Source organism: Chiroxiphia lanceolata, chromosome 6, assembly GCF_009829145.1.
Source record: "Chiroxiphia lanceolata isolate bChiLan1 chromosome 6, bChiLan1.pri, whole genome shotgun sequence".
NCBI lineage: Eukaryota > Metazoa > Chordata > Aves > Passeriformes > Pipridae > Chiroxiphia > Chiroxiphia lanceolata.
Genome location: NC_045642.1, coordinates 7,699,176 through 7,723,658, shown reverse-complemented (window position 1 = coordinate 7,723,658; position 24,483 = coordinate 7,699,176). Strand labels below are relative to the sequence as shown.

At 51.9% G+C, this 24,483-nt stretch overlaps 1 protein-coding gene across 11 annotated transcripts; it reads left to right on the top strand.

Annotated features, from left to right (window-relative positions):
* The first annotated feature begins 2,885 nt into the window (after positions 1 to 2,885).
* PAX6 (paired box 6) lies at positions 2,886 to 24,483 on the top strand. Of its 11 annotated transcripts, none has more exons than XM_032691824.1 (13): positions 2,886 to 3,402; positions 5,969 to 6,111; positions 9,603 to 9,679; positions 10,021 to 10,075; positions 12,785 to 12,915; positions 13,946 to 14,161; positions 14,739 to 14,904; positions 19,353 to 19,511; positions 20,368 to 20,450; positions 20,710 to 20,860; positions 20,983 to 21,098; positions 23,108 to 23,258; positions 24,068 to 24,483. In XM_032691824.1, the coding sequence occupies exons 4-13, from the start codon at positions 10,066 to 10,068 to the stop codon at positions 24,151 to 24,153; spliced, it is 1,269 nt and encodes a 422-aa protein (XP_032547715.1). In that variant the 5' UTR covers positions 2,886 to 3,402; positions 5,969 to 6,111; positions 9,603 to 9,679; positions 10,021 to 10,065; the 3' UTR covers positions 24,154 to 24,483. The 11 variants fall into 11 exon arrangements, with proteins under 11 accessions (XP_032547715.1, XP_032547716.1, XP_032547714.1 ...); XM_032691825.1 differs by lacking the exon at positions 2,886 to 3,402 and adding an exon at positions 4,843 to 4,905; XM_032691823.1 differs by lacking the exon at positions 2,886 to 3,402 and adding an exon at positions 5,664 to 5,756.

Here is a 24,483-nt window from a genome sequence, read left to right as displayed (position 1 = left end):
ACCCCGGGTGCCTCTACTAAATCAGGGCGTCAGTGGGAGAGAAAGGTACCGTAGAAAGGCCGTTCTTCCTCCGAAATAACGCTAAACAAAATAGCAGCGTAAAACCTAAAACACCGCTTACCTGTCTTCGAGCATCTCCAAATATTCTTTACGGTGCGTTAGCGGGAACGCTCCCTGTGATGCTTCACTATAATATACCGGTAAATGGACATTCTCCTTCAGTAATAAATCAAACACCATCTATCTCAGGTCCTCCTCCCTAATTAGAGATGTTTATTGGAGATGGTGTTTATCCAGCTGTCATGCCGAGAAAAAGCTGTGACATAATTACCTCTGACCAGATAGTCTTTTATATGCATATCTCGCTGACATATAAAGGAATCGGTTTGCATTAAAAATGACAAGATCAAATGTTGATTTTAGCCGATATAATAATATTCCTGGTCGTTAAATTAATTGAAATTCAACTTTTAGGCTCTCCAAATTACAAATCTTGCGATTTAAACTTTTTTTTTTTAGCAATTAAATGAGAGGCTCCACCGAAAGGATGGGCAGAGAGAAACGTGCCCTGCAAACTTGCCGCGATAAATCAAATATGCCAGCTTAAAGAAAAAGAGCCCTCGACCCCTCAGCCTAAGAACACAATTGACGTGAATCCGAGGAGTTTCTCTATCGGTTCCTCGTGGTTTGCCAAGTTTAGGTTTTGCTGCTAATTCGGGAGGCCAGGAGAGTCCGAGGCTGGAGAGAGGCGAGAGCTGGACCCCCCCCCCCTTAACGCGTTATTTTTAACCCCCGCACCTCGGCGGGGCCAGCGCGATGCTGGTTCATTTGGATTCGTGGCTTTGGCAGCGCCTGCGGAACCATCTGCGTGGGGCTGCGAGCGAGCCCTGATAAGCTCCGAATTACTCTGTAATTGAAAATATATTTTTGGGAAAGGCTGGTTTTACAAATATCAAGGGTGTAGGCTTTTGATCCTTTCTGCTGCCTGTGTTCTCCAGTTGCTAATAAAACTCGCATTGAGCTCCTTAGTGGCTTGATTAACAGGCAGATTAACTGTTACTGGGGTTTTGAACAGCTTGTCCCAATCAATAGCATTTAAAAAGCCCGTCAGGATGCGCTAAGCTTTCACCCCCCCCGTTCTTTTCTGAAGGCTTTTCGAGCGGGTCTGGTTGCATGACAGTTTTCCCATATTTATAATCAAAGGCTTTCTCGTACGGAAAGGTGTATATTCGTCTTCCAGTTTCAGAGGGACTTCGGCGAGGTCCAGAAAGCCTTTTTTTATCCTGCCATATGAAGCTGCGCCTTATGCAGAAGGCCAACATAAAAGAGGTTAAATCGATTCCAAACTTTTTGCAGATTGTTTATAAACTAGAAAAGCTCCACTTAACTCAGTGTCCTGTGCATTATAGGTTTCAAACACTGTCTCTACATATACAAATAGGCATTAAGTGTCCTGAAGGCAAAAGCATTGTAGTCTAAGACGTCAGGATTTGTGTATCTCTTCAGTTTCAGACCGAACTGGACAAGAGGACTTTAAGCATTTTTCTGGGTATTAAAAAAGGTAGTTTGCAGCCCAGATATTAATACAACGAGACGATACTGGAGTCTCTAACTCAGCACTTTCTGCTTTCGACACCTAACAAAATACGAAAGGGAAGCAAACGCTGCTGTTTAACACAAATCAATACCCAGGCACGAGATCATGTAAAAAAAGTGAAAATTATTTTAATTAGGAAAAATAAACAAAAAACCCGCACCTTGCCATGTATAATAGTTACTTACCTTTCTTTTTTAAACCATTTTTATATTACGCCCATTTTTTTCTTTTTGTTTGGAATAGTTAAAAAAAAAAAAAGTGTGGGGAGAGAAGGAAAAAAAAAAAAAAGCAGACGCAGAAAAAAATGCTAGTTACAATAATCCTGTGCGGATTTTAAAGGAGAAATCTTCAAAGGGTGCCTAAGTCCATGCCGAGGGCCGAGGCTCCGAGGTCCCACGGCCGCGGGCCGGGAAAAGGGGGGGCGGTCTGCGCCTGCAGGAGGGCAGGGCTTTGGGGGAGAGGGGAACGCGCCGAGCACCTCACAGCGCTGCTGCTCCTCTCCTCTAATTACAAAGGCGAGAGCAGTAATTGCAAAAGTGGAAAATTCGCTTAGAAAAAAAAAAAAAGAGAGAGAGAGAAAGGAAAGGAGAAAATAAAAGAAGGAAAGGAAAACCAGGCCGGCAGGGCAGGGAGGGACGAACGGTGGCTGGCAATCTGTTAGATGGGGGAAAAAAAAGGAAAAAGAAAAAGCAGAGCGTTTCCTCGGGAAGTATCCAGGCACGGCAGTCCCGGCAGGTCCCGCTGCCCGCGGCGGGGCACGGCTGCCGGGAACGCCGGGGCTGGGGGGCGAGGGGCTCCGGGCGGGCCGCCCGCTCCTCCGGGGGGGCGGACGCGGGTACCGGGGGCGGTGGCGGCGGGGCCGGTCCCGCACGGCCCCCGCACGGCCCCTCCGCTCCCGCCGCTCCCGGCGGAGGTAAAATGGCGGCGCGGAGCCGGGCCGGACCCCGCGGCGGGATGGGACAGACGTGGCCCGGCGGGACGGGCCGGGCCGGGCGGTACCGGCGGATCCGCTCCGCTCCCACGCGCGGCCCGTCCCGCCCCGCCGCTCCTTCTTCCTCCCAACTTTCGCTCGGGGCTCCCGCTCCCACCGGCGCCCCCCCCGCCCCGCCCTGACGTCACCGCTTCACCCCTGCCCTCCCCTCCCTGCCCAGGGAGGGTTTTGGTGTGGGTTTTCTTTTTTTTTTTTTTTTTTCGGGTGGGGGCGTTAAAAGTTTTTTTGGAGGTGGCGGGGAGGGAACACAAAGCCCGCTGCGCCCGAGGGGAAAATAGCAACAAGATTACGGCTGCTTTATTCTGGCGAGGAGGAGTAAGAAGGTGCTAATCCAAAGGATGGCTAATTGAGAGCTTGTAAAAATGATATTTGCCTGCGATTTCGGACAAAGTGGGTTTTCTCTTCTCCCCCTTTAACGCCCTGTGGACGAGAGTTGGAAAAAAAAAAAAAACAAACAAAAAAAGCCCCCAAAAACCAAAAAGATCGCTCATTTGCTAGAGAGGGAGTGCAACAGGGAAAATAAACCCCACAACAACAACAACAACAACAAAGCAAGATTAAAAAAAAAAAAATCAAAAGCCACGGACACGACTGACTTCACTCCAGAAAAAGGACCAGATCCCAGCTTTTAACATCCCTTTGGAGCCTTCGAGATCGGTGCGAGCTTACAAATCGCAGCCTCTTTCTCTCGCCCGCAGGATGCGTGCGGCGGGACACCCGGCCTCGGCCAGCGGCAACTAGGAGGGGACAGGCTGCTCCGCGGGACGGCTCGCCGGGACTCACCCACCCTGGAGGGGAGACACACCGGACACAGGTTCGTACTTCATTTTGGACTTTGTTTCTTTTCTCTTCTGTCGCTCTGAAAAATTTCCTCGGCGCCCCTGAAATGATGCCTGGCCGCGGGCAGGTTAACTTAGTGCCAGATGTTACTTTGGAAAGTTTTGGAGAGGAGGAGGTGAGGTGAGCGCGGGGACCAGAGGGCTGTCGGGGCAGGGAGGTCCTTGCCCGAGCCCCTAGTTTTGGCAGAGCCCCCCTTGGGGTGCCCCGCAGCCCGAGGGCCGGACTACCCTTACCTTCAGGGAAGATCCCATCACTCTCAAATGCTCCCGTGTGTCCATCACGATAGTCAGCTCCGTTTCTATAAAAAGGCATGACTCGGGGCAAAACCCGAACCAAAATAAGCCCCACAGGTTACCTTAGGCCTGACCAACGCTGCAGAGCCCCTCGCCGCTGCAGGTGGGGTCGGCCGGGTCCCGGGGCAGGAGGGCGGCAGTTCTCCGTTCCCCGCATCCTCCGAGGAAAGGCTTTGCTCGGCCCATTCCCGGGTTGGAGGGAGGGCCGGGGGGAGGTTGTCCGCCCCAGTCCCTGCCTCCCGGGCCTCCCCACCGGGCGCGGAGCGGGGTGGTCACCGCGGCACCCCGGCGTCGGGGGAAGGGTAGGGAAGGGAGCAGCGGAGGGGCAGGCAGCAGTCTCTTAAGAGCCCATTTTGTGCTATTAGGGAGCTGTGGCAGCTTCTCGGCGGGACCGGGGATGACAGTGCATGACGGCCGGGCAGCCCATTATCCCGCTCCCATTGAGGCGCCCTTTCACTCACATGCAAACTCCTTGGCAGAGTCGTTTGTCTCCTCATTGTACTTTATTTAAGAATGCAATGGTTGTCAGGGCTCTTATTCAATTTCAAGATACTTTATTGATGAGCTTTGACTTTTAGCACTTTTCACATGTCAAGAGAAGTCAAGTGTATGCGGCTACGACTTCATTTTATGCTTTGCGCGTTCATACTCTCCACTTTCCGCGGTGGCTCTTGGAATTTCTTTTTCCTGTCTCTTCTTCTCTTTCTTTCCCCAAGCCTTTTTTTTTTTTTATTTTTTTTTTTTTTTCCCGGTGCAGACCCCCCTTCCCCTCCCCCCGGCCCACTCGCCATAACCGATTGGGACACCCTGAGCTCGGACTGGTGCTCCCAGTGTAACCTTAAATGCATGCGCTGAGGGGTTGCTTTAGAGTTTACTGAGGTGTGTCTTAATAGTCCGGCATTCAACAAATGTACTTGTGGTGTGTGGTCAGAGCAGCAAAGTCATTTACTTACTTTCCCCCTTGAGTTTCTGGCAGCTAGTGAAGGGGGTCCCTTTGCAAAAGGAGAGGGGAGGCGGGGGGAGCCTCTTCGGACGGGCACAAAGCGGCAGCACTGCCCAGCGTCAGGCTCTGCCCTCCTCCATCTCCTCCGTGGGATCTTTAAAAAAAAAAAAAAAGGGGGAAAGAAAAGAAAAAAAATCAGCCGGGCAGTCCTTAGTCAACAAATGGCACGTGGGAGAAGTTGGTGAGTGTTTGGTAAAGGACTCTTCAGGGCCTTTTCACAAGAGCCCTCAATACACAAAGTAAATGGTGTATTTGCTCTGCTCTTTCCCGGCCGGGGCAGAGCCGGGAGCTGGGGGGAAAAAAGGCGGGGGGGGGGGGGAAGGAAGGAGGGAAGGGTGGCGGGCGGCCTCGGGGCGCTCCCGGGGGCGATTCACCGGCGACAAAGCGCGCCTGTCTCCCAAATATTTATGCCTTTACCATTTGAATGTTATTTCCACACACCCCCCTCTCCCCCCTTCCTCCCTCCCTCCCTTCCCAACCCCCCCCACCCCCCCTCAACCTTATCTCCATTGTCGGGCCGGGAGCGAACTGTTTAAATGCAAATCGACCTCTCCCCCGCCATCGCCATCACAACCATCATCACAACCACCACCACCGCCGCCGCCGCCGCCATCGCCACCACCCCCCCTCCTCCCGCGGCGGACCTGTGCGGCGCGGTGCGGGATGGGCGCGGGGCGGCGCGGGCCGCGCTGGCGCTGCCGGGCCCTGCGCATTCATATTCAAACGCCTGGGCCAATTGGGCCGGGGCGGGCGGCGGCGGCCAATGGGCGGCGGGGAGGCGCTGGCGGCGCTTTGCATACGGCGATATTCGGGTGGGAGCGGAGCGGAGCGGGCGGCGGGCGCGGCGGGGCCGCCGAGCCATTAAAGTGGGGTTTGGAGACCGCCGGCCCCCCGAGCTCCGCCGCTTGTGGGTTGTTGGGTTTTTTTTGGTTGGTTGTTTTTTTTTTTTTTTTTTTCACCCCCCCCCCCCCATCGCTCGGGTCCCCGGCGCTCCTCGGGAAGGAAGTGTTTTGCTGGAGGATGATGACAGAGGTCAGGCTTCACTAATGGGCCAGTGGAGAGCGGTGGAGGCGAGGCAGAGACCAAGGCACACACACATTAATACACTTGAACCATCACCAATCAGCATAGGTGTGCTCTGCCTCTCTCTCTCTCTCTCCCCCACTTCACTCACACACTCTTTTATCTCTCGCTCTCCAGTCACTGACAGCCCATTTTATTGTCAATCTCTGTCTCCTTCCCAGGAATTCAAGATCACACAACCAGCAGCTTCAGTGGAGAAAAACTATTTTGCTGGCAACTCTTTTTAAAGCACCATCATTTTAAATCAGTGCGCTCTTAAACTATTGACAGGAGCTTTGACAACAAGACAGGATGCCTCATAAAGGTGAGTGCTCATTTATTCTCCCAACTTCTCCCTCCTCGCATTTTAATATTTAGGCAGGGCTCTCTCTCTCACCCCTCCTCTCTCCCTCTCTCTCTCTCTCTCTCTCTCATATTCCCATTTGCATTCCGGAGAGCTTCCCAGGGAACTTTCCAGCCCAGGAGCTCACAAACTTTCTGCCTTTCACATGAGCCCGTGTCCTCTGGAAAAGCTAAAGCATCTGACTCGGAAACCAATGCCAACAGCAGCAGCAGTAATTCCCACGCAGCGTTTGCTGGTCAGGGAGAGCACAAGCGCCGGTGTCTGTGGTGCCGATGCTGCCGGTACCCAGCTCGTAGGGGCGGTGGGACCCGAGAAAGGCTCCGGCCCCACGCCACGCCGAGTGGGAGGGAGAGAGGGAGGGAAGCGGCGCCTCGTTGCCCCGGGGGCGGCCCCGTCCCCGACTTCTGCTTTGTGTTCTGCGGTCTCGGTTAGGGAAGGCTCACCCCTGATGGTGGGGGAGAAACACAGAGAGAGCGGCCGGGAGAGTTGCGTGGGGGAAAAAAAATAATAAATAAAAATAACCCACATCCTAGGCCAAGTCAGCTCCCAGGCGCGGTACAGGCGGGGAGCTGAGCGGAGCTGAAGGGCTGTCAGCTTTAATCAGCCACCCGGGGATCTTCCCAACTTGTCCCTAGTGCCGGCAACTTTCCCAGCTCCGGCGCGGGAGAAGCGCCGGGGGCGCGGAGCAGCCCGCACCGTGCATGGAGGGCCCCGCCGGATGCCCCGCACCGCCCCGTCCCTGCTCGGCACCGGGGCTCGCCGTGCTCCCGGCGTGGGGAATTCTTTTACTCCCTTTTGAAATCGACAGGCTTTTTTTTTTTTTTTTTTTTTTTAATTTAAAAACCCCTGATATATCTTATTTCTACAAAAGCCTCTTTGACCCACCTCTGCGATTCCCAACCACAGCAAAGCTTTCTTTTTTTTTTTTTTTTTTAAATTTTTAGGAAGTTGTAAACTCTCGTCCATGCAAGGAAAAAAAAATATGTATTTGCTCCAGCGAAGCACAACAATAAACTTGATTCCTTTTCCCCTCACAAGTGCAATTGCAAAAGAAAAAAAAAATTGGGTTTGAATTTAACCTTGTAGCGCTTTCCACGGAAGGGTTACATGGGCACGCAGAGCAGGAATCATTTCTGGAAAGTTTAAAAACAAACTTTCTCGAATGATTCAATGTACCTGGCAGAGGCTGTTTTGGAAAACCACAACAACGTATTAGAAAAGAAAAGTGACAGCATCTTCTCCATTTTAGGGGCATAAAATAATAAAAGTGGCCCTTGACAATAAATGTTTATAGCTGCTGACCTTCACCAACGCCTCATCGCAAACCTATCCGTTTTTATCTTTTTCTCATTTGCCCCAGGAACGCGAAACTTTTTCCTAAATGTCTAATTACGGTTTCACCGGAAGAGGGGGAAAAAAATTGCTCTCCTCCATGAGATAATATGACGATTTCGAGATTAAAAACCGAGTCGCAGATTAGGCCCGGCCTATTAGGACGCGGCAAATTGCATCCCAGTTCTCGGAGGGAGCCGGCCGCGTCCCACGGGCCCGGTGAGGGTCCGGGGGTTCCTACGGGGCAGCAGCGAATGCGGGGCACGGCAGGAGGAGGCGATTTCGCGTTGGTGTTGCGGGGCCGCCAGGCCTGGCCGGGGCCGCCGGGCCGGTGGCTGGAGGCGGTGGCGAGTTGCTGAGCAGACACGCAGCTCCTTGTCCCACACCTCCTCTTACCTTGCTGAAGATCTTGGCTACCCTCGCCTTCTATTGTAAACCGCTTTCGGCTCTGTTTGGGTTTGTTTTGTTTCGTGGTCTTCTTCTTTTTTTTTTTTTTCCCCTCTTTTTTTTTCTCTCTTTTTTTTTTATTTTTTTTTTTATTTTCCCCTCCTCCATTTCTTTTAAACCCACTCAGTGTCATTTCTGAGGTCCGTGCGGGCAGAGCTGAGGGCTGGAAGTTTCCTGGTGCCTTTCTGGACGATTTCTTTAACCCCGTAGGCCCCACGCTTATGATTTGTGCATGAAATATGGGAGGAAATTGTGTCTGGAGAAGTGGGTTTCCCGTTCGGTGTGTGTCTATGCAGACGTGTTTGGTGTATTAAAGGGATGACTTCACGTTCAGTTCAGCTGAAGGAGATATCACCACGTCTCCATTGAAGTACAGTGTAGCTTGCTCTGCTGCTAATCAGGTAGCTCTCCAAAGAGCAGTAAATATTTACCAGTTAAAGTCTTCATGCTGCGAGAAAGTACTTGTTTGATGTTTATTTTTATGGATTTAAGATTGCTAAAAGCTACTTAATAAATTATACCGTGGCTAGTCCTGAATGGGGAAACGTGCCTCTTTGAATTCTCCATCATATGCAGGAAGAGTAAAATTAATATTCATTATAGGCGCAAAAGAAAGAGAATGAGTATTTTTAGGCGAAAAAAAAAGGAGAGAAAATGAAGGCTGCGACTATTTCATTATTTTACCTCCTTTTTTTTTAGCAACCCCCTTGAATGGGCTCTTTATTGTAATTGTCCCTCCCCAATTGAGCACCCCACTGAGCTGTTGTATCTTTTTACAACCCCTAACAACTCGCACCAGTAACACAATTACCGCCAGATATTTATAACGAGAAATTACTTTTCCATTTTCACCCGCGACGATTTCAAATAAATACATGGGGACGCATAAATAAATAAATAAGTGGGCCGGGGGGTGGCGGGGGAGGGGGAGAGAGGGAAGGAGGGAGGGAGGGAAGGTGGCGAGAGGAGGAGAGAGGGAGCAGTGGAAGGAAGGAGGGAGGGAGCGAGCGAGCGAGAGAGGGGGGTGGTGGGGGGGAAAGGCGCTGGGGACTGTCCAGGCGCTGGGTCAAGGCAGGCACTAATGAAGGGAGAAGGGGCTTGTTTCTCTGCTCTTTGTAAGTTGGAGGGTTGTTGGTCCGTTGAGTTGGGAAGCTGCGCGGCCGGTTAAGGAGCCTGGGTTTCTGCACTCGGGGTTTGGGTAGAGGAGCAGAATGGAGGCCATTGTTCGCTTTCTGTAGGCTTTGTTTAACAGTTCTCACCCCCTCCTGTTCTTACTTTTTAAAGCAGTGAGGCGAGGTAGACAGCGTGTGTCACAGTACAGTGAAAAAGGGGAAGATCTAAAGACCAAAAAAGAAGTTAATCACAAGACGGGGAGTTTGGGGTAGAAAAAGTTGCCAGTGCCGCGGGGAAAGGGGGGGGGGTGGTGGTGGAAATAAATAACTCGAGGAAATACCCGGAGGTAAAAATGGAGCCCCGCTCCCAGCACGCAGGGCAGCCGGCGGAGGGCTCCCCCCCGCCACCTCCCCGCCCCCGCCGCCGGTGCCCGCGCAGCCCCCGCGCAGCGCCGCCCGCCCCGCTCCGCTGCGCTCCCCCCGGCCCGCGCCCCGCCGCCCCGCACACCTTCCCGGCGCCGCTCCACACTTTTTTAATGTACTTCTTCTGCTTTGTCCTAGAGGGAAGACTTTAACTAGTGACACGCAGATGTGCGAGTCCCTAAATTGTATGAGAGGACAGTCCACCCTGCTTTCAGGCAAGTTTAAAAACATGACTTCGGACTCTCTTTGTGATTGTTGTCGCTCCACTTAATACACCACCTCAGCGAAGGGCACTAACGACGAGGCAATACGCCACCTGCATGCAATTAAAACGAGAAACCACTTGGCGGGCTGCTTCTCTTAATTTTTTTTCCCCCGCGTGTTAGGGATACATATGTACATTTTTGCCTTGAGATGTTAAAAACCCCCAAATCCTTAAACTAACCGGGGGAAGATGCCTAAGGATAAAAAAATTCAGCCTGTGAGATATTAGCCTCTCTGCAGCTTAACTGTGTGCACTACCTCGCCTGATTAACGCCTATTTTATCACTGATAGACTGCTATAGGCGACCCCCGTGGGATACTGCTCTATCAGCCCAACATGCAGAACAGTAAGTGACTCCGCGCCCCTTCGCGGCCGCGGAGGGCAGGCGGGGCGGCCGCGGGCGCGCAGGAGCGGGCCGGCACACCGAGGCGGAGGGCTCGCTCGGGCGGGGGAGGGAGAGGCGGCTCCGCCGGGAGCTGGGACCCCTGCGCGGCCGGGAGCGCCGCCCGCCCCGTCGGGGCGCGGGTACAGCCGTGGGCGGCGGGGAGGGGGCCGGGAGCGCTGTCACGGCTCCCGGGCCACGGGGGCTGGCCCGGCTCGAGGCCCAGGACCTGGCTGTGTCCCTGTCTGGTTTGCGGTGGGAGTTGGGCAGGAAAAAGCCATTCCGTGCTAGGTGCGGTTCCTCGTCACCTTCTGAGTTTATTTGCTTCCCGATTCTGATGTCTTTGTGGATTATTAATTTTCTGGGGGACGTTTTATCTGTTGTTGTTGTTGTTGTTGTCGTTGCTGTTGTTAAGACCTCGTCGAGAGGCCTGAGCGTTTCTCAGAGAGGAAAGCGCTGGCATCAGGCAGGAGCGCACGGAGACGGGCGCGGGGGGCGGCGAGAAGCGGCCTCTCCTTGCGTCCCGGCGGAAGGGGCTGCGCGGGGGTCGAAGGGACCGGGGCTGAGGTCCCAGCCAGTCTGGAGTAGGCCCCATGTCCTCGGGACGCGGGGTGGGCTCCGCGGGAGCGCTTATTCTGCGCGTGTGGCGGTGGCGAGGAGGAGCGCAGGCCGAGTTGCGCGGCCCTTGCGCGGGGCGGTCGGCCCCCACCTCGGTGCTTCTCTGGAACCTGGCTGGGGATGCCTATCCCACCGTTCAACCGGTTGATAAGTTGTCTCCCCGTGTGAGGAGCATCAGGAAAAACAGAGGTCTTGGGGATTTCTCAGATATCCTTGGGTGGAGCGCTTTTTTTTTTTTTTTTTGGTTGATTATTTTTTAAAATTTTGTTTGTTTTGATGCTCGTTTGTGGGGTCGTTTTCCTTCTTTTTTTTTTCTATCGGGGCCGCTGCTTGCATGTCCATGTGATGAATTTTCACGTATCCCGAGCAAAAACTGAGCCTCGGCAACCCGGGGAGGGCACTACCTGCGCCTCGCAAGGACGGCGGCGGCTGCCCTTGGCCGTGGCGTGCCGAGGGTTTATGGTAATGGGGGATGCCTTCACTCGGCCGTTTGGGATCGCCACTGCAAAACGCAGAAAAGATATCATTCGGGTGAAGCCTTTATTTTGTTTAAAGGTCGCGGCGGGCTCTTCAGGCTTTGTGTTAATAACTCCTGGGTGTATATGGTGCAGAGCATCCAAATTGACACCATATGTTTTCCTATTAGATGACTAGCAATAGAATACAAGGCGCATAATCATTGCCACTGGGCGAGATCTACACCGCTCTCCAGGGAAATTATATAATGATTAAGGCTTAACCTTTTAAGTGAAACTTTGATTTTGCTTTCCCCGTTGCCATTTTTTATGTCGGAGAGGGTCCCCCCCTTGAAATGGGCTCCCCGCACCGCATTTACGGGAGGAGGGGGGGCTGACGACGGACGCTGGATGAGCGGGGGGGGGGAGCAGCCGTGGGGCTGCGCCCCCCGGCCGCCCACCGCCGCCCCGAGCCGGCCCGCCCGCCGGGGCGCAGCCCCGAGCCCCCCGGGGCGCGGGCGGGGAGGGACGCGGGGCTCCTCTCCCCGCGGTGGGAAGCGCAGGTCGCAGCGCCGGCCGTGCTGCTGGGCCGGGGCGGCAAATTCCCCAGCCCCGATGTCACTTCGAATCCATTGCGCGGGGAGCGCGCCCCCTCGGTGTGTCCGCGCAGAGCCCCCGGCTACCGCAAACCGCAGCCTCCCTCGGAGGGAGAGCGAGTAGAGTTCAATCTAGTCTGAGTGATATCCAAATGCGGACAGAAAGGGTCGTTTTATCATGCTACTATTTGTCGTGACGATGCAATTTTCAAAAGCAGAGTACTGTCATAAAGTGACACGCCTGCCACAAGTGCTCCAACTGATCTTTTCAATTAGCCTTCCATGCATGATCCGGGGCGACTTCCGCCTATTTCCAGAAATTAAGCTCAAACTTGACGTGCAGCTAGTTTTATTTTAAAGACAAATGTCAGAGAGGCTCATCATATTTTCCCCCTCTTCTATATTTGGAGCTTATTTATTGCTAAGAAGCCTGGGCTCTTGGAGTCAATTTATCAGGAGGCTCCAAAGAGAGGAGAGCGGAGAGCGCGTAGAGCAGAGCTTCTCCAGGGAGACCCTCCAAAGCCTGGAGCTTCAGGTTGGGCACTGGCGAGGCAGCCTCTCGCTTTGCTTTTGGCGAAGCGAGCTGCGGCTGTGCGGATGCAGGCAGGCTCGCTTGGGCTTGGGCTTTGGGCTTTTTATTTTTTTGGCGGGGAGGAAAAGAAAAAAAAAAAAAAAAGGCAAAGCAAGGGAGCAACCCAAGGCGATCCAGCCCAGGAATATTCTGGGCTTTTGGGTTGGGTTTGGGGGTTCGCCGCTGCCGCGGGTTTCGCAGACGGGGAGTGCGGCGAAAACGCATTTTCTGAGCCGCGGTGGCTCCCGGGGAGCAGTGGGCGAGGACGGGGCCGAGGCCGGAGCCGGGTCGGGAGCGGTGGCCCCCGGTCGGGCGGAGCGGATGGGCGCGGAGCGGAGCGGCGGAGCTGCGCGGAGCCCTCGTTCTCCCGGCGGGGTGTGCGCGGGTCGGGCGGGAGCGGAGGGTGCTATGGTGGGCGCTGTGCTTCCCGCAGGTCACAGCGGCGTGAACCAGCTCGGCGGGGTGTTCGTCAACGGGAGGCCGCTGCCCGACTCCACGCGGCAGAAGATCGTGGAACTCGCTCACAGCGGCGCCCGGCCCTGCGACATCTCCCGGATCCTGCAGGTGAAGGCGGCGGCGCCCCCCGTCCTCCCACCGCTCCGTCCGCTCCGCTCCAGCGCCGCTGTGTCACCGCCGGGCGCCCGGGCGCTAATGCGACCCCCCCCACACCCACCCACACACCACCACCACCCGCCTTCCAGCCTAATAAAACGATCCATCTGCTCGATTATTGCTGCAAATAGACCCTTCTACGCGTATATCTATATATATGCCTTTTTAAATATTTAAATTTTTATTTTTCGTTCCCCTTTATTCCCATCCGGTGATAACCCGCACTGTCGTTGCAGTTAGTTCGCTGTAATAAACTGAATTATACGGCTCGGCATAATTCCAGTTTCCTCTCCTTCCCTCCTTCCCCCTCCTATTTGCTTATGATTTTGTGATATCTGTATGCATTTGGCGTGGCTTACTGCTTTTTTATTTTTACCTTTTTTTTCTTCCAAAAAGCAAAACAAACCAAAAAAAAAAAAAAAAAGCGGAAAAAAATTAGAGAGAGAGAGAGAGGGAAAAAAAAAAAAAAAGAACCCCCCTCAAAGCCACGCTGTTTTAGCCCGGAATCTGTCTTTACAGACACTCATGCAATCTGGCGCAGCTCAGGGGTACTTTGTAAATGTAGGTCTTGAAAACGCCTCACTCACCCTGTCCCCCGCAAGTATTTTGGCTAAGAGCAGTGAGGAGGATGGAGACTAGTCTGGCTTAGCTATTGTTCGCATTTAAGGAGTATTTTAACATTGATGCTAAAAGAATTACATTTTGACCAGATGATTTTTTTTTTCCCCAAATGTTTTTAAAGTATCACTTTTGTAGAGGGTAGGGCCAAGAATGTAATTTTTTTTAAAGAAAAAAAGACTCTCTAAGTAAGTTCTCATACCATTTAAGGTATATTTTTGTGTTATAGACCCATGCAGATGCAAAAGTCCAAGTGCTGGACAATCAAAACGTAAGCTTGTCATTGTTTAATGCATACTTAAACAATTTTATTTTTGTCTTGAAATTATTAATAATGTGATTTTCTGTCCACTTCCCTATCCAGGTGTCGAATGGATGTGTGAGTAAAATTTTGGGCAGGTATTACGAAACTGGCTCCATCAGACCCAGGGCAATCGGAGGTAGTAAACCGAGAGTAGCGACTCCAGAAGTTGTAAGCAAAATAGCGCAGTATAAACGAGAGTGCCCCTCCATCTTTGCGTGGGAGATTCGAGACAGATTACTATCAGAGGGGGTCTGTACCAACGATAATATACCCAGTGTAAGTTCATGAAAAAAACCTTCCTGTGTGCTGTGTACAATGCTGGGTAGCCGTAGCGAGCCTCTGCTTCCTTTGTTTTGGTATCAGAGGAGAGGATAGCAGGTTCACATCATTTGCATGTGGCAGGGTCAGACGCATTTTTTCATACAGAATCTGACAAATGCCTTTAAGGAGGGAAAAAAAAAAAATAAAAAACAATATGCGGGTCACCCCTGCGCCTGATGCCTCAGGACTGCGAGCATCAGTCGAAGCCATCACTCTGGTTTTGCAGGGTTGGGTTTGGGGCTTCTTTTTTTTTTTTTCCCTTGGCTTTTTTTTTTTTTTTTTTTTCCCCCGTGGTTTGTTTGTTTGTTTGCACCACCACCACCACCAGCAGTGAGCGAGTCGGGGCGGCTGGGACACGGCGGTGCGGGGCGGCCGCAGCGCGCAGCCGGCGCTCGGGGAAGCCCTGACTTGCGCCCAGGTCGAGCCGCCCGCTGCGCGGAGGGGGCGCGGAGGGGACGCGGGGGCTGCGCGGGCGGCTGGCGGGGAGCGCGCTACCGCACTACCATTGCCTTTCCTGTCCTTTGCCTTCCAGGTGTCGTCGATAAACAGAGTCCTACGCAACCTGGCTAGCGAAAAGCAACAGATGGGTGCCGACGGGATGTACGACAAGCTAAGGATGCTGAACGGGCAGACGGGGACCTGGGGCACCCGACCCGGCTGGTATCCCGGCACCTCGGTACCCGGGCAGCCTGCACAAGGTAAGGGACAGCCCGGTCGCCTCTCTCCGGCCCGGGACGGCTCGGTTCGGTCTGGTTCGGCGGAGGCGGCCCCGATGCGGGTCCTCCTCGCCCCCTCCCCGGCCGCAGCCCTGAGGATGGCGGTGTCTCTCCCGCCGCCTCTCTGGGCGGCTGCGGGCAGGTGGGTGCGGGGTCCGGCGGCCCGGAGGGCGTCCAGACCCGGCCCAGGCAGGGCGGGAGACAGAGGAGCTCAGGAGCATCCTCTGCCAAAGCCGCATCCGCCGAGCTGCGGTGCCGGCAGCCGGGCGGGGATGCAGGGCTGAGCCTTAACCTCAGCCCGGTAATTAGGGCTCCCGCTCCCCGCCCGGGCCGCCTTCCCGCGCCGGGGTCTCTCTGCAAAGCCGGGGCGATCGGTAACTATCTCCGTAGGGCTGATTATAATTCCTCCTCAATGGACCCGAAACAACTTTGTAAATATAGGAAACTGTTTATCCTGAAGATTAATAGGTATTTGTTGTAGGAATGACAAGGGGATAATATGAAGGATAATGGGATGTTACGTTACATACTTAAGATGGTTAATGGCTTCTTTTTGAATGTGGGCTCTGTTGAGGCGCGGCTCTCCCTGGCTCTGGTCATTCCTTTAGAAGAGGTGTCTATATACAACAACCTGCTTTTTGTTTTCACCCCGCAAGGAAAAAAAAATCGGTAACAGTGTGCGGAATATCTGGTACAAAGGATGTTTCTGTCACACGCAAGAATTTGTTATGGGAACAATTCTGTCGCTATGTAATTGCTCATTAGAGATCGTTTTGTTTCTCATTAAGGCGACATGAATAAGCGTCTAGTTGAAGGAGACAGCTGTAGAAATGTTCCACAGGAGACCTCTGGACACGATATGGCACCGCTTGCCAATTAGACATGTCAGTTTTAAGAGAAGAAAACAGTCTATGAAGGACACTAGAAAGATAGAGCGGAGTCCTCGCTTCCCCCCACCCCCACTTTGGTGTTTTTTGTTGTTTGGTTGTGGTTTTGGTTTGGGTTTTTTTTTGTTGTTTTGCTTTTTTTTTTTTTTTTTAGCATTTTGTTTTGCCCGATGTCCACCCCAGGAACCGGGACGGCTCCTACCCCCGGCTCGCCCCTACCTGCGGGGCCCTGCCCCGGCCCGGGGCCTCTCGGCCATCCCCGTGTCTCGGCGCCCTTCCTTCCCTGCCCCGCACCCGAGAGCCAAACCGCGGAGCGGTGCGTGGCGGAGCCACCGCACCTTCCACCTCTGTGGCTCCCACCGGCCGGGCGCCCTCCCTTCCCGCCCGTGTGTGGTTTTGGGGTTTTTTTTTGGTTTTTGTTTTCTTAAAAGAGGCGTTAAATCGAGAAATGTGGGGCGCTCCCGGCCGCAGAGCCGGTGGTTGCGTGGCCCAGCCGCGGGTGCGGGAGGTGCGGGACGGGCTCACCTGGGGCCGGCGGCCCTTCGGCCGCACCAGCGCTGCGGCAGAGCCGCCTGTGCCACAGAGGCTGCGAGTCGGTGCGGGGGTCGGTGGCGCTTTGGGGAGCCCGTGGTGGCCCCTTCCCGTGGCGTGGAGATGAGCGCAGTTCCCGCAGTTCCCCGGGCAGGAGAGTGCGCGGCGGGAGGACCTCGGGAACCCCCCTCCTAAAACCGCAGCCGAAATAAAGCGTTTGCGGGGCAGGGCTGGCTCGGGCCAGGGGCGCGTGTGTGCGTGGGCAGGAGAGGCGAGGGGGAGGCAGGCAGGCACTTAAAACACCCGCCTGGCAAAATTAAAATTAATAAAATGGATTTCCTCTGGAATATTCATGCTCCCTCTAATGTTTTTCCCTTGCAGGGGTATGTTACTGGATTTTAAGAGTCCATTACTCAAAAAGCATAAGGCGAGGTTAGGTCTCAGAGGGGTACAAATATGGTCTCAATCTGATAAACGCCATGCAGCAGTGAATAAAATAATGGATACATGAGGGCTGACAGAACAAAAAGAGACATCTCTATCCGAGAGAAATTCTCCAGTGATTTAGTGGTTTTAGGGATCACCGAGACACTGTTTCTTATCTTTTTTTTATCCCCTCCCTCTCTTATAAGACTAAAGCCTTCTATAGGATTTAGACACTTTCTCTTTCAACAGATGCTACAATGTTTTGATCCCGGCTCTATAGCTGAGAGGTGCCGCAATTGGTTTGCTATCTTTTTTTGCTTGTTTTCCGCCTCACTAAGACACTAAGAAACTAAGGAATGATTTTATTTCCCAGCGTCTTTTTTTTTTTTGTCCCCCTTTTTTTTTTTTTTTCCAGGAAACAAATCCTATACCCAGCGTCAGATGGTCTAGCTATAGGATAATAGGGACGGACATTCACTTGCTTTCTTACGGATTAGGTCTGGAAGGTGGAACAGTCCTATTGAGATCGCTCCTTTTAGGAGCTTTTTTAAAAAAAAAAAAAAAAAGAGGAAAAAAAAACTAGGAAAAAAAAAAGGGGGGGGGGAGGTGGTGTCTAAAAAGAAGATATCTTAATTGTCCTGGGGTTTGAAATGATGGGCTGGGGTTTGAAGTGATCATAAGCGAGTTTAGGTGAAACTTTTAGCTGGCCGAAAGGTCTGGGGGAGATGGCGAGTGGCAAAAAAAAGAAAAAAAAAAAAGAAAAAAAAAAAGTACGGCCTTAAAAGTTTTAAAGATAATAAGGGTGTGGGGGGCAAGGGAGGTGCTGCCCGGTTCGGGCTGGTCCACTCCGCTCCCCGGCGGGGACGGGGCGCTCCGCGGAGCCCCGACGGCGCGGGGGGCCCGCGGCCATCCCCGCAGCCCCTGGGCGGCTCCCCCCCGGCCGCCCCCCCGGCCCCGGGTCGGTGCGGGCCCGTCCGGAGCGGACAGTGATGGATGAGGGCGGTGGCGGAGGTGAGCGCGGCCCCCGCCGCGGGCGGGCGCGGCCCCCGGCGCTGCCACCCGCGCTTGGCAGGGCGCTGCCCCGCCGCGGCGGCCGTCCCCGGGCCCGGGGCTTTGTGTGCCCTGAAAGGCGGCCCCCCCGCACCCCCGCTATTCACCCGCCGCCGGCCGCCTCAATGGGGCTGCGGCCGCCCATATGGTGACCACTGCCGCTTGAATCCCCGTGTTTAAATGGAGGAGAAAGTTCGGGTTTTAAAACATTTCAAAGTGGTTGAAAGGGTCCCACCAGATCCTGTCACAATTCCCCCCGAGCTTTGAAGGCCGGGGCCATTGTTCGCCGATTATAAATGATATTACTTTAAAGTTGATTTCCCACAATATTTAAAGGATGTCGCGGGAGTGTCGCTATTTATTTTTGGCGTAACTTTTCAAGGGAATTAGCATAAGTAGCCCATGCGTCCCTCACCCCAGCTCCCTCTTTATGCGACATCAAAACGCCTCGAAAAATATGCTTTGAAAGGAGAGGGAGAGCTCATTTAGGGACAACGACTTCTCTGCCTCGCCAGCAGCCTCTGTCCCTCTGGCCCCGACGGCCGGGGGTGCCCGCGGAGCCCCCCAGCACCGTCCGGCCCGGGCCGCAGCCGCCTTCGCCCGAGCACAATGAAACTTTCCCCTGTTTAATGACAGAAATTACATTAAAAGTGGTGGAAATGCCCTAATTAAAAATGTACCGCTTAAATGATATGCCAAGCGCTCAGCTGCAGAATAGCGTATTTAGCTAGTTAGTGAACTAGCTACTATTTCTTTTAAAATTACATGTTAAAATTTTAAAAGAAATCTTACTTTTCTCTGGTGCAACACATTACAAAGAATGGACAGTCCTTTTATCTAAATATAAAATTCCATTTTCAGCAATTATAGCCTGTTCTTGGTGATGATATAATTACAGCTGTGCTCAGTAATAGGTGTCAAGGCAATGCACACTCATACAATAGTTGAATAAAACTGCAGAACAATGCAGGCACTTCTAAATTCACAACCTTTAAAATGAAATTGACTGTGCAGAATTCAAATAAAAACTGGATAAATATTTTTTTAAAAAGATTACAAGCTTGGTTTGGTTTCTTAATAGCATTTTCTGCAAACCTATCAACATCTAATTGATTAGATAGGAATTACTGATTATAGATAATCTGAAATACTGAACATCACTATTTTAAATATAGCAATAGGTAAATAAATGCGGCAGGCAGAGGAGACTACCATGGCATTTCAGCAGTGATTCATGAAAGAATCACTTTCAGGGGAAAGTATTTTTATGCAGGTTTTATTCCAGAGGCAAAACAAAACGAAATTAAGACCAGGTGATCGTAATTCTTCATCTCCGATGTTTACAATAAGGCTGGAAACTGAAATGTTTCCGTGTTACCCGTGTCATTAGCGCTGTGCTGCTTTGATACTCGAGACATTTTTAAGGGAGGGTGTCAGCAAACATGGCTGAACTTGTTTCCAATCGCGTTATTTCTCTGATAGGGATCTTAAAACAAGGGTACCTGCATTTCACTTTCCTACTCTCCGGTTCCACAGATGGCTGTCCGCAACAGGAGGGAGGAGGGGAAAACACTAACTCCATCAGCTCTAATGGAGAAGATTCAGACGAGGCCCAAATGAGACTCCAGCTGAAAAGAAAGCTGCAGAGAAATAGGACATCCTTTACCCAAGAGCAAATCGAAGCCCTTGAGAAAGGTGAGTGACATTTTCCTATGGCTGAAGCAGGAGAGAAAAGCAAAATGTGCCCCGACTGCATTAACAGCTGAACGTAGGCATGGCATTCACGTGCCTTATATATACGTATATATTCAAAGTCCATGGCTCCCTCTGTGCTCTTTTATTCATTGAGCTCCAAATATTCATTGATGGCTGTGGTATGCCCTAAAAAGCCGTTAAAAGGTTTTTCAAAAGGAGGGTATTCAGGGCACAGATCATATCGGAATATCGATGCTACACCCTGGGCTCCTTCCAGGGGGGAAAAATCTCCTCCTGCCCACTGTCCCTGGCTGGGCTGCATTGCTGTGAGCTGGGAAGGCGAGGGTGGGCAGCTGGGGCTGGCAGCAGCCCTCTATGCCTGCCCCCACACTCGCTCCCCATCCCCAGTGCTGCTGCTGCTGCCCGAGGCTGGGAGTAGGTGCCCTTTTCCCTGACCGGCCTGGGCGCACCTCGCCTCTGACCTGCTGCGGATCTTTGTTCTGATTTTGCGCTGTTATTCAGCAACGTGCCATTTCGCTTCTTGGTGACAGGGTCAGAGATGCCTTGGGGACCCCCTCAGTGGAGGCAGAAGCCCTCACTGCTTCTTGAAAGATGCAGCATTGCACCCAAGCCTGCCTATCCCCATAGCAATATTCCCCAGCAGGCAAGGCGCCCTCCTTCCTAACACACACACACACACAGACACACAGACACACACACAGAGAAAGCTCAGCTTTGCCTTTGCAGTGATGCTTCTTAAGAGCATTTAGAGCACAGGCAGTGCAGGAGCAACTCTGACTTTACAGTTGGCCGCATTAAGTCTTTGCAACTAACGCAGGAATATTTCCTTCTGCAGAATTTGAGAGGACCCACTATCCCGATGTGTTTGCAAGAGAGAGACTAGCTGCTAAAATAGACCTGCCCGAAGCAAGGATACAGGTACTGAGTTGCTCTGCAATTATAACTGTTATTATTTTTACTATTACTCTCTCGATGTTGTTATTCCTGGCTTCTCAAAGCACCTATAGGGCAGCCCCTATTTATGATCAGGTATTTGTCCATATCCCCCTTTCAGCAAAATAGCAGCAGCTGGGCTTTGCTTTCACCCGCTGCTTTGCTCCACCGCAAGCCACGGCCTTGAGCTAAGTGGGGGAGTCCTTGTAAGGTCACTCACGACTCTCAAATGCTGTATTTCCAGGTATGGTTTTCCAACAGAAGGGCCAAGTGGAGAAGGGAAGAGAAGCTGAGGAACCAGCGAAGACAAGCCAGCAACACTCCCAGCCACATTCCCATCAGTAGTAGTTTCAGCACAAGCGTTTACCAGCCGATCCCGCAACCAACCACCCCCGGTAATGCCAACAACCCGCTCACATTCATCCATCCTCTTGGGAAGACGAGACTTTGAGACTGTGTTGCCAGTTGTAACTGTGGCTGGACTAATGTGTTCGTCTATCTGTCTATTCTATTATAGTTTCCTCTTTCACATCAGGTTCCATGTTGGGCAGAACGGACACGGCGCTCACAAACACGTACAGCGCGCTGCCGCCCATGCCCAGCTTCACCATGGCCAACAACCTGCCTATGCAAGTAAGTCCAGCGCCACCACCACGGCACGATGCTCCCTCGGGACTTGGTGGCCCCTGGCATATGTGGGAGTGTGGGTGGAGGCCCTTCCTCCGCAGGATGAGGGGTTACGGACCCAAATTGTGCTGCAGGGAAACCAGCACCAAAGGCATCAGAAAAGATGCCCTCTTCGGGAGAACCAGAAGGGATAGGGAAATGGAGGATGTGGTGCTCAACAAGCACCTTTTTCTGAATTTTAAAATGGAAAGTCCTCAAATCTGCAAGGCAACAAATCTGGGATGAAAAAATGCTTTTTGGAAAAAACCCCTGTGGTTAACCTGTGGAACTCACTGGTACCCTATCGTGGAAATTGCTGCCTGAATAAGCTGCTGGAGGGATCTGACATTCTGGGTGTAGGTATTGTGGCAGTGGCACATTAGGAACACCTGAGAGAGGGAAGGATGTGATTAGCATCAGTGGTTATGCCAGCTAAGCCAGAATTGCAAGAGCTGTCAATCCTCATGCCTGAAAGCATTAGCTGATCACCAGCTGGGTTAGGAAGAAATCTATTCCTTTGGGGTCTGTTTCTATAGACCTTTCAGATGCAAAATTCCTCCTTTTTTAATGGTGGGGTTGGCCTAGGAAGGTGCTGGCCAATTACGGGAGTTTTACAGCTTTGTCTGAGGCACACAGCATTGACCACTGCTAGAGACAGGCGAGCAGATTAGAGAGCCTGACTCCTTCGCTGCGGCAATTACTATGTTACTAATTGCTGAACCAAAATTAACCAAATAAAGTTAGAGTCTCGCAAGTCTATGGAAAGAAGTGATGTTGGCTACGTCGCTGTTCCGTGATGTCGGCGGTGCCGTTCCCGGCAGCAGGCTGGGAGCAGACGACAAAGGATCAAAAGGCTGATCCAGGAGGGGACCCTTGGGAATGCAGGAGGCCCCCGATTCAGCACCGGGCACCTGGGCAGGGACCTGGCACGTGTAAGCTGCTCTGGAAAACCCTGCCTACGTGGTCACTGCGGCATGGTAGCCACGCAATGTCGGAGAGGGAGGTTTGGCAGCCAAACCATTGGCATCTCCCCGTGGATGCACGGTGAGCTGCTAGTTCTCCCAAAGCACAGCGTGTGTGCCTAGCAAGTGAGGCTGTCAATATTGGAGACAGTGTGTGTCAGGGGTGTGCAGACAGAGGAAATATGTGCAGATGTGTTGAGTCTTGTGTGCTTGGAGCGGGAATTACTCATCCTGCTTCCTGCTCCCCCACTGCCTCTCTGTGTCAGGGCTGTGCTGGTCCTCACTCACCAGGCACCCTGGAGCAGGAGAAGCCCCTGCTTGGTCCCTCAGCCCCTGCCCCCAGCTGCTCTCCCCCCTGACAGGTAGGGTTTTAAAGGTTGGAGTTCAGGTAAACAGAGATGTCTGTTCTCCTGGGATGTTGCTGGCGCGGGTTTGGGGTGATTGTGGCTCTGACAGGGGATCAATGCACATGTATGAATGGGTTTGGGGATCCCTCTTCAGAGCCTCAGTCACCCCAGACCCACACATTGTGTGTATGTGCCCCAGGCTTGCAGGTGCAGGACCAGCCTGTGTGCCTCAGTGGAGTAATTTTTAGTTACACCCCTAACAGTTTTTAGTTACATCATCAAACGTGAGGTAAGATGTTGGCCCTGTCTTTGGCTGCAAATGGTATGAGACATCTTTCTTTTACATGGGTATAAACGAGTGCATCACTCGGGCTTAGGTATGTAACACCTCCACTAGCACCCAGATGTAGGGATCTGCTCACCAAGCATGGCTGAAAAAGCTCCAGTGACTGCCCATGTTGGTTTTTTAGACTGAACACCTTCGTGAAGAGGCTGCTTGGCTGAGCTCCTAAACAGGGCTTTACATCGGGGTCCCCGAATTTGAAACCGAAACTCATTCTTGCTGGTACCCACCCTCTGCTGAGGGCTGGCACGTCCATCCAGAGCAGCCTAATGCCGTGTTTACCTCCACTGATAATTAACACTGTCCTGTCCTTTGCTCCCATAGCCCCCGGTACCCAGCCAGACCTCCTCCTACTCTTGCATGCTGCCCACCAGTCCATCGGTGAATGGACGGAGCTATGATACATACACCCCTCCTCACATGCAGACACACATGAACAGCCAGCCAATGGGCACCTCTGGCACCACTTCCACAGGTGAGTGACCCCGTGCTCCCCCAGCCTTTCTTCCTTGATCCAGCCATCAGGTTTTTCACGTGTATTCACTGGGAGAGGTCCCTGTTGGGTTCAGTAGCTGCCGGATCAGGCAAAAGATGAAAATGTAAAACCTTGCGAGCTGGAGCAAAAATTCTGACTTTTAAGCTGCTGCTGGAGGGCTGAATTAAAGACAGCAGATTAACAGAGATGGTGTCTCAATAGCAGGACAGTGGAAAGCTCTTCAGTGAGCCCCCCATCCTGCAAAATCTTCCCCATTTAATTAATTTCTAAAGCAGCATTTATTTCAGCATTAAATTTCACCAGAGAAACCCCACTAGTGAGGTTAAGTGTATGTGAAAGTGTTTGCAAGACTGGGTGTATTTTTACCGTGTCTGTGTCAGATGTTATTCACTGCTAGAAAATTGAAGTTATAGAAAAGGCAGGGAACCTGTAGAAATATTACCCTATGCATAAAAAAAGGCAAAAAGGGGTAAAAAAGGGTATCAGAATAAACAGGAGACACTTTCAAAAAGACTAGAACTGTTCAGTGTATTTTGGGCTGAATTCTCAACTGATACAACTGAGCTGAGGCTCTGGCATTTATCTCAAAGCATGACAGTTTATTTATAACAACAAATCAGTGAGATGTGCATAGGTTTTTAAAATATACACATACCTGATTCTGCAGGCTGGTAGATGGTGAGAGCTAATGCTTACTGGAATTCGAGCACAAATCTGTGAAACGGTAAAGCAAAAATTGTGCTATGTATAGAAAAACTAAAATATCCATTTTCCCTCTCAATTTTCAGGTCTCATTTCCCCTGGAGTGTCAGTTCCAGTTCAAGTTCCTGGCAGTGAACCTGATATGTCTCAATACTGGCCAAGATTACAGTAAAACATGTGTTAATTCCGTAAATGACTATATGGACAACAGTTGGATGTTCAGCAGTATTTTATAAAGGAAGAATGGCTCTCAGAGTACTTCTGTACTGCAACTGTGCCCTATGCTGTAACACATGGAAAAGACTTTCACATGGACCTTTGTACACTGAAGGCATTATATCAGTTGGAACAAATCTTCATTTTGGTATCCAAACTTTTATTCATTTTGGTGTATTATTTGTAAATGGGCATTTGTATGTTATAATGAAAAAAAAAAAAAGAACAATGTAGACTGGATGGATGTTTGATCTGTGTTGGTCATGAAGTTGTTTAAAAAAAAAAA